The sequence below is a fragment of the Rattus rattus genome, chromosome 1, assembly GCF_011064425.1.
Source record: "Rattus rattus isolate New Zealand chromosome 1, Rrattus_CSIRO_v1, whole genome shotgun sequence".
Lineage (NCBI taxonomy): Eukaryota > Metazoa > Chordata > Mammalia > Rodentia > Muridae > Rattus > Rattus rattus.
The window spans coordinates 101688-111338 of NC_046154.1; the positions used below are offsets into that span (position 1 = coordinate 101688).

Genomic DNA, 9651 nt, shown 5'->3' on the forward strand with positions numbered 1-9651 from the left:
ATTCCAGTTCCATTGGTTCTGACTTCCTCTTCTGACGTCCTGTGAGCACCAGGCACACATGTGGTGACTTACGTTCATGCAGGGAGAACAAACATGCATATCAAATAAGTATTTAAAGACATTTTTACTGGTACACCTCCTTTTCCACATTAAATTTTCCTTCACCAGATACTTGTATTGTTTAATTTATAGTACTTGTAAAAGAGAACTCTGAAGAACAACTTTACTTGCTATTTTAATCATGTACTCATATTTTGAGAATGTTCAAGGGAAGCAATACATTGAGCATTTGCTTTAATTAGCATGAATCTCATAGAGATTCATACTCGTATAAATGTTCATATAGAGAACCTGTATGTCAGTAATAAATCTGAATGCTGAGTTTTGAGACTTAACTGAAAACTGAACATAAGGAATTGGTAAACTAGTGATAGAAACAGGGAGGTAATGAGGTCATGGAGACAGAACAGATAAGGAACAGCAAGAGTTGTTAGACTTTCGGGGTCAGTGGCACAGACCTACAGCCCAGCACGTCGGTGGTAAAGGCATTTGGGTTGGGAGCTCCTGGCTAACCTGGGCTTCATAGTAGGATCCTGTTTCAGAAAACAAGAAAAGCAATCACAAGAAGGCTTTTTTTTCCTGAAAGGTTTGGGTTTGCTTTTTGTTTTGGTTTTTGGTCACTTAAGATCGGATAGGTCAAGGGTCTGTGGTGAAGGTGAGAGTCAAGGAAGGACTGAGGCCTGGAGGTGGTGAATGATGTTATCCATTCCAGTGTGTTATAAGTGCCCCATGTTAGAAACATAGATGAATACATTTGTGTCTCAACAATGTTAGAGTTTACTAAATAAGTTCACAAGGTGTATTAGTCAGGGTTCTCTAGAGTCACCCAGTTTATGGAATGTCTCAATATATTAAGGGGTTTATTGTAATGACTTACAGTCTGTAGTCCAACTAACCCAACAGTGGGAAGCCTGAGAATCTAGTAGTTGCTCAGCCCCACAGGCTAGGTGTTTATGCTGGTCTTCCATAGAGTGAGTTCCAACAGATGTGCTGCTGCGAAGAAGAGTGAATCTTCCTTCTTCCAATGTCCTTACGTGTGGCCTCCAGCAGACGGTGTGTACCACCGCGCCTGGATCTGAAACTTGTTTTGTCCCACGATGACCTTGAATTTAGAGATCTGCATCTTCTGGGATTAAACACGTGTGTGTGTGTGTGTGTGTGTGTGTGTGTGTGTGTGTGTGTGTGTGTGCGCGCGCGCGCGCGCGCACGCGCGCGCGCTACCTTTCCTGGACCTAAGTTTTTTGTGGTCAAGATCCAGGTCAGAAACCTGTCTTCCAGTCTCAAGGTCTGGATCACAGGTGTGCCCTCACATTTCTGGATTGTAGTTCATTCCAGATGTAGTCAAGTTGACAACCAATAATAGCCATCACACAGCTGTGTATATCCATTTACTATGGAGGGTTTTGCAGACAAAAAGAAAATCTGAGGCTTTACAAAAAGCAGTTCCCTTTGATATTCTAAGGAGGCAACAATGGGATGAGAAGGTATTAGTCTCTGTGGCTGCCTGGGGCATCGCCTCTGACTTTCAACTTTATTTTCTGGATCTTGTTGAAGTCCTGTTCTGGCCATGGGATTGTAGTTTGCATTCTTCACACTTCTGTCAAGAATCCTTGCACAAGATAATGATGGGTCTCCCACCTGTACTGAGCTGCTTCTCAGTTCCTAGTAAAATAATGAACAGGAAGTGATGTCACTAGAAGGAGGGGTCCAGCTGGTACTAGAGCTTTGTTTTGGACCCTGACCTCACTGTCAAGTTGATGAACAACAGATAGTGTTTAACTTCCAAGCTGTTACCAGGCACAGGCCTGGCATCCCATTGTGAACTCAAAGCATAGCCTATAGTTTTCCTGGTGTAGACTTGATCAGAGCCCCTAAATTATCCCCCCAAGAATCCCTCAAAGAAACATGCAGAGTTAACCAACGGAGACTTGAGCTGGGAGCTCCATGCTTTAGCCTCTTCACCTGCAAATATTTGGGAACAAGGAGACACACAAGTGACTAGGAAAAGTGTGCATGTGTTGCGCATGGGCCTCCAGAATCTACATGGTAGACCTCGCCTGATGTTGGTCAGGCTGTTACTGGAATACCTACCATCCAGCTGTTTTAGATCAGCTCTTCAGGACTAAGGTTGGAAGCCGGAGGGTGGAACTTCAGGTTCATTGTTGCAGGCTTTTTCTTTATCATACCATGAACTCTGGGATTGTGTTTACTGGAAAAACCTGTTTCTAGTTGTGGTGTGACTCGGCCCTTGGCACACACCCTTTAATCCCGCTGGCTGGAATACAGACACACCCTTAGAATGCTCCTTTAATGCCCAACAATGAAGGTCAGGTTAGATTGTAGAAGGTATCACCCATATTTGAAAATGATGTCTAGGGCTGGAGATATGGCTCAGTGGTTCACTGACTCTTCTTCCAGAAGTCCTGAGTTCAAATCCCAGTAACCACATCTCATCTCGTCTGTAATGAGATCTGATGCCCTCTTCTGGTGTGTCTGAAGATAGCTACAGTGTACTTTAAATAAATAAATCATTTTTTAAAAAAGTGATGCTTAATTGAGTGTCCAACAAAGTGAGGAATTAGACAGGTTGGTTTTTTTTTGTTTTTGTTTTTTTGTTTTTTTTACAGAATAGGGTATGCCCAACTCTCATGAGAGAGAAGGAGGCAGTTTTCCTGGGACAGTTTTTACAGAGAACAAGCTAGACACAGATGAAGACAGAATGTGCCAGAAGATTAGAACAGATTGTCAAAAGTTAGTATGAAGCCAAGCAGAGAGAGCAATTGAGGAAAGGCTGAGAGAGAGAAGCCAAATTCAATCAGTTTGAGCCGGAACAGCTGAGTTGAACCAGCCAACCAGCGCTCAGAACTAGAAGGGGTGCGCTTATTCCGCAGTGAGTCTCAGAAGCTGAAAACCTTCTAGGCCTGAATTAGATTTTACAGAGGGTAGAAGCTTCCAGGCCTAGGCCTAGATACTGCAGCTCGGGAGCACCTCATCACCCAGTCCCTCTCACCACCATCAGGCTCCCCAGGTGCTGCCATCTGCCGGCACCATTAGTCTGCGTTTCAGCTAAGGAGACGTGCGCACGGGCAGAAGCTACACGGACAGCGAGGGCAGACAGCATGCTATTGGCTGGATGGGGAAGGGTTATCGGCGGTGACCAATGGCATGCGCGAGGCTGCCCGCCGCAGTGCCTACCGGGAACGTCTTGCCGATCGCCGGTTGCCCGTAACGGAGGAAGGGAGACGGCTTCTGATTGGGCGCCTGAACCGCGGCAGCGCCACACGGAGCCGCCGTGTGGGAGCTGAGCAATGCTGCTGTTCTGCCCGGGCTGCGGGAACGGCCTCATTGTGGAGGAGGGGCAGCGCTGTCACCGCTTCGCCTGCAACACGTGCCCGTACGTCCATAACATCACCCGCAAGGTGAGGTCCACAGGCGGGAGCTCTCCCTGCGGTCCGCGGGGCCCAGGGCAGGCGTCGGCGCGCTCGGACCTCCCCGCTGCCCGCTCAGAAATTGTGCGAATTTTAGTTCATCCCCCTACGCTGGACCTTGCCAGATTCTAGTCCGGTCCTCACCTCTGATTTCAAATCCTCGGGTTCTTTAGTTGCTCGTTTGCTCCCATCCCGTCTCGATTCCTGAGAATCTTCATGCACGCAGTGCTGTCAGGTTCTTCCCTCCGCCCGAGTCGTTCTTCCCTGAATAACTACGCAGAGAGACGCACTTCTCGTTCTCGTCTCCCTCTTCCCTCCTCTCTGGTGCATGTGTGCCTCCCTGTTTCTCTCTCCCTCTCCTCTTTTAAAATAATGGCTGCCTTATTTAAATGTCAGCCCGTGCGGCTGTTTGTGCACCTATAATTCTAGCACTCGGCAGGAGAATAGGTTCAAGGCTCATCTGGGCTGCATAGCACACACAGAGCACAGAAAAGCCAAACCCAGTTCTTTCTGTTTATCCTCATTCCCTTAAGGTTTTCACAGAACTCATTGTCTTCTAATGTTTTATATCGTTGTTGCCACTTTGTGTATGTAGTGCTTGTGTTGGAACCCAGAAAGCTATGTTTCCAGCCCTCGGTGTTTTGTGTACCTTAATTCCCGTTCCTCTTTACCTCCGTGCCTTAGTTCAGTGACTGCAGATGTGCAGCACTGGGCCCTGGTGACTCCTCGTTCCTAATGTTTGCACATTAGAGCTGTGTGGTAGGAGTTTAGAGTCAGGATTTGTGGTAAGATGAATTGTGACAGAATTTCTAAGTTCCAGGGATGCCTGATAAACATAGGAAAGCATCCAAATGTGACCTGGGGTGCTGGTATACCCAGCTAAGTGACTTCATTTGTCTGTCTTTCCTGTTGGATTATTAGGCGTCATAGGGGTATGAGAGAAGAGCAAGGTTTTACTAGGCTGTTTTTTCCTTTCACTTCTGTCTGGTGTTTCCTTCGGTCTCTAGAACCTTTGTTCTGTTTGGGGGAACATCCGAGTCACAAAACCCCTACATTTCATTACTCACACTGCTCTTTGAAGAAGACAAATTTTGTAGAGGAAATGCTGGAGGGAGGTTGTGGCTTAGTGACCGACTTGTAAAACTGTACAATTACTTCCAATCTGGTGGCTTGTGTCTGTTAGGTAACAAACCGAAAGTATCCAAAGCTAAAAGAAGTGGATGATGTGCTTGGTGGAGCAGCTGCCTGGGAGAATGTGGACTCTACTGCAGGTGAGGATTTTCCCGTAACAGAGCCAGTGACTCAACCTTGTTTGTTATTACTTATTATTATATTTTATATTTTATATCGTTGTCGCTAGTTTGTGTGTGTGGTGCTTGTGTTGGAACCCAGAAAGCTGTATTTCCAGCCCTCAGTGTTTAATACTAATAATAAATTTAGTATTATAATGCAGTCTTGTCTGTTATTAGGGCCAGCTAGATAACACAGCAGGTGAAAGCACTTGTTGCCAGATCTGTTAGCCTGAGTTTGATACTTGGAGCCCAGATAGTAGGAGAGAGCTGACTCATGGGGAGTTTTTTTGTACCTCCCTCCATGCACACATGGGCACGCACAAGTGTAAAAGAACTTAAGAAGATGTAAATAACAATGTAATATCAAATAGCTAGTGCATGAAATATTTTGGTGATGTGTTTTAATTACAGTGTAGGCACTCTAAAGTCTTTTACATTTTTGTTGTTGTTAACTGATTTTGTTTTTTGAGGCCTGGTTTCACTGTGTAGCTCTGAGTGTCTTGACCTCGGAGATCCACCTGTCTGCCCCCCACATGCTGGTACTAAAGTATCTGCCACTGGCACCTGACTGTATTAACATTTTTTTTCAAAGTAGATTCTTTCAAGGATTCTTTAAAGCAAAGTTACTATAGTGATACCTGAACCGTTGTTTCATTTAGAGTCTCAAGTCCGATGTGGACAAATATAATTAAAAAATAAATCTGGCAAATATTCTCTTTTTGAAGCAAATTTGGAGTTCATTACAAAAAAGTTTTAGCATTGATTTATATATAGTTGTTGGGAAGGGGAGATCCATGCTCTAGTGGGTGTGGGCTTCTCATGAAAATTGTGTTGTATGTATTTTCAAATACCAACACTGAGAAAATGATCAGCCCTAGTCTTATTTTCATTTCGTTTTATTTTTTATTATATGGATTTAAAAAAATTTATAAGGGTGGACGAAGGATGGTTGCTCAAGCTTATGATTCCAGTTACGATTCTGGTGCTCTCTGGGTGGAGGCAGAAGGCTCAGTGCTTATCTGGGCTTCTTGAGACCCTGGCTCAGCCATTCTGTCAACCGATAGATAGCTGTGGGGTAGGATTTCAGTGGTTGAGAGCCTGGGACTGGGTTTCCTTCCCAACTTCCACCTGGCAGCTCAGACCTTCTGTACTTGTAGTTTCAGGTGATCTAATGCCCTCTACTTGCACCCAGGGGTACTGCATGAACGTGGTGCACAGACTACCCAAAGGCAAAACATGCACATAAAATAATTATAAAAAATTAGGGGGGCTTGATATTTGCAACTGGAGGTATTAAAAAGTAAATGTTTACATCTTGATTTGTTTGATAGATTTAAATGTGATAATGGAATGAGAGAAAATGGCCTAGTACCTCTTTTAGAAGGAAGAGCACATGTGTGATTAGCAATCTTTTCCTCTGTAGAGGAATATCCAGATCTCCTCTGTTAAAAGTTATCATTAGCTAGGGATGGTAGCACAGCTGAGAGATGGAGACAGGAAAATCAGTTCAATCTTAGCTACTTAGTGACTTTGAGGCCTTTATGTGTTTGTTTTAAGTTATTTGTTTATCTTTAAGATAGAATCTTGCTGTGTATTCCAGGCTGGCTTTGTTGCAAGCCTCTTACTTCAGTTTCCCAAGTGCTAGATTCTTGCTACCTCAGTGGACTGTGTTTTTGTTACATTCCCACAAAGGAGACAATAACAGGCTATTTTCAGCCATTCAACCAGATTTGAGAAGGGAAGTGGAACCCAGGGATGGAAGGGGAGGGGCTTCAAAAAGACCTTAAGCCTCTACTCATTTTCAAATTTCAGGACTTTTGTTGCTTTTATAAAACAAGGTCTCTCTGGTCTCCTTGTTGATGTGCTGTGGAAAGGGTGTTGCTATTGGCAACCTCGCCATTGGCAGGGGGGTGTAGATGAGCATGAGGATGAAATGTTTGCCCACATTTAACAGTGTTTGTAATGTGGAAACTTGCTTTTCTGTTTGCCAGAGCCATGTCCAAAATGTGAGCATCCCCGTGCCTACTTCATGCAGCTTCAGACCCGTTCTGCGGACGAGCCAATGACCACCTTCTATAAGTGCTGCAATGCTCAGTGTGGACATCGCTGGAGGGATTAGGGCCGGACTTGCCCAGCTGTGAGCATGACTTCTATGTGCTGAAGGTCTTTGCTGTATGGTAGGAAGCCGATCTTCTGTGGTGAAGGACCTGGGTGAATAGAGCTCATCTGCAAGTTAGCGGCTCTCAGGTCCTTGGGAGCTTCACGAAAGGATGTCACTTGGCTCAGGTCCTGGTCCTACATTCGAACTTGGAACTTGGGTTTTAGCCAGTCTTTTTTGTTTTTTAGTTTTTCAAGACAGGTTTTCTCTGTGTAGTCCTTGCGCTGCCCTTGCTGTGTAGACCAAGGTGACCTTGAACTCAATATCCACCTCCCTCTGCCTCTGGAGTGCTGGGTGCCACCACCGCCCATGATGATCTTGAACCTCCTACATGTGAACCATTTTCATTCTGTGCAGTGCGGGGATTGAACTCTGAGCCTCATGCATGCTAGATAAGTACTGGCTGTATCTCTAGCCCTGATTTTTTTTCTTTTTAGAGAAATTGTGAAAATACTTATAAACATACTGAAAGTCACTTTAAAATTCTGGAATTACATGATTCACCTTGTATGATTAATAAACAAAACTATTCTGTGAGTTGGACTTTCTGGATGATTTTGATAGGAATTTAAAAGTAACCAAAACCACTTTCTATTACCAGGTTTGGAGAAAGATCTACAGTAGAGCTTGTACCTAGCATTTGAACCCCATCCAATAATCTATTTCAGCCTCAATAAATTTAGGAAAGTTACATATTAAGGTATGTGTAGAATGAGCTCGTATGTGGACTGACTTCTGGTGAGAGTGTCTCAGAGACTCATAAGCATGAAATCCTCTACCAAACAAGAGTAACAAACCACTCATGGTATTACTCCATAAGGTGGACGTATTTATATGTGAGAAGTGCTGTTCCGTTCTGTGCAGCTGGACAGTCGTACGCATGATGAGGAATGTAGGTAGTAAGGAGATCTAAAATAACAGATTCCTCCCATGAATAGCTGATGTCTTCAAAATCAGTATTTTAAACTGCTACCCAAGGGTGGCACAGATGTGCAGAGGCATTACCTTGGGGTTTTCCACCCGGCCTCTTTGTTCCCCAGAATAACAACTCTGAGACTTAATTATATTTATGAGTAAATGTTTAGGCTTGAGCCTGTTCCCCAACTAGTACACAACTTAATTGCCCTGTTTATTCTAAGTCCTACCACATGGCTGGTTACCTGGTCCTCAGTTTAATGCACCCATCTTCTGTGTCCAGGTGAATTTCTCATGTCTGGTTATTTATCCCAGAATTCCTCTCACCCTCTGCGTCAGATGTCCCACCTTCTATTTCCTCGTTCACTCATTGCCCATAGGCTTTTAATGACAGGTGAATGCTTTTCCATTGTGCACAAGAGATTCTCTCTACAGAGACGGAAGCTGGAATACGTGGAGGTCCAGCTCAGCAGTGGCAACAGGAGTTAGAAGGGAAGGTAAACTCCGTGCTTCTGTGTCCTCCAGAGTTCATTCAGTGAACTTTTCTTAGGGAAGCTGGTATTTTGGTTTAGGCCCTAGAAAAGAACTTCACAATAATCGGGTCAAGTATCCTAACAAATAGCCATGTTTAAGATTTGGGTGGCCTTTCGGAGGGTTGTTCAGTAACCGTCCACACCCACCCCTCTTTTTTTCAGATCACAGAGTAGTTCTGTAGATAACAAGGTTCAAACAGTTCTTAATATACCGTGTTACAAGGGAGTTAAGGTATAACTTTTGCCTGTCAACAGAGAAATCTTACTGTCCTTGTGAGTTAAAGGATTATAGCTGGGAAAAGTCAAACTCAAAGGTCATGTGTTTAGGCCTTGGTGTAGTTCAAAACTGTGACAGTTCCTGTCTTTACAAGGACTGTTGACCATGTAGATAGCCTTCATTGTTTGGGAATTTACAACTTAGCTGAATAGAGATTTTTAACTAGACTCCATTTCCCCCGTATTTAAAAATTTATTAGTGGGCTGGAGAGATGGCTCAATGGTTAGGAACACTGACTGCTCTTCCAGAGGCCCTGAGTTCTATTCCCAGCAACCACATGGTGGCTCACAACCATCTGTAATGGGATCTGACACCCTCTTCTGGTGTGTCTGAAGACGGCTACAGTGTACTCATACATAAATTCTTTTTAAAAAATGTATTAGTGCATATGTGTGCGGTAGTGTGTAGTGATGGGTGCATGTCACAACACTCATGCGGAATCAGAGGACAACATTGTGGAGTTGGTTATCTGTATTGTATCTTTGTCATTGTTGGTTCTGGGTATCAAACTCAGGTTTGCAATACCAAGCCTTTTACCCACTAATTTCACCTCCCCAGACATCTCCTGACTTCTGAGTCTTGGCTACATGATGGGACTTTGGTTCAAAAAACAAAATTACCTTAACAAAAAAAATATTTTGTCCATAGTCAGATCATCACCAAAGAAAGTATTTATCAGAAAAGAAAAAGGACCTGCATAGTAGACGGGATCTACAATAAAGACAACCACAGACTCTGCAGAAGAAAACCATTGGAAGACACGAGGCAATGAGCTGCTAATTGAAAACACTGGGGAACTGTACAAGAGAAAGAGATGAGGCTAGACCCCAACACTGACTGCATAGTGTGAGAGAAGAAGTCTGTGTGTCTTACAACTACAGAGTGAATGATACCAAGAACCTTACATTTCCTATTTAAAACATGGACACAAATGAGGAAAAAATATACAATGTCCCAGGGTTAGGGGTTAGGGATAGGGGTGAGGGTG

The 9651-nt window shown here is 44.0% G+C and overlaps 1 protein-coding gene across 1 annotated transcript; it reads left to right on the forward strand.

Annotated features, from left to right (window-relative positions):
• Window positions 1-3231: 3231 nt before the first annotated feature.
• Polr3k (RNA polymerase III subunit K) lies at window positions 3232-7475 on the forward strand. The gene is made up of 3 exons (XM_032891058.1): window positions 3232-3479; window positions 4672-4759; window positions 6772-7475. The coding sequence occupies exons 1-3, from the start codon at window positions 3369-3371 to the stop codon at window positions 6897-6899; spliced, it is 327 nt and encodes a 108-aa protein (XP_032746949.1). The 5' UTR covers window positions 3232-3368; the 3' UTR covers window positions 6900-7475.
• Window positions 7476-9651: the final 2176 nt, after the last annotated feature.

Excerpts from the sequence above, each read along its gene's own strand:
- Polr3k (XM_032891058.1), top strand. The coding sequence starts at position 3,369 with ATGCTGCTGTTCTGCCCGGGCTGCGGGAACGGCCTCATTGTGGAGGAG. Across the intron at positions 3,480-4,671 it reads TCCATAACATCACCCGCAAG|GTAACAAACCGAAAGTATCC; the intron begins GTGAGGTCCACA and ends TGTGTCTGTTAG. Across the intron at positions 4,760-6,771 it reads GAATGTGGACTCTACTGCAG|AGCCATGTCCAAAATGTGAG; the intron begins GTGAGGATTTTC and ends TCTGTTTGCCAG.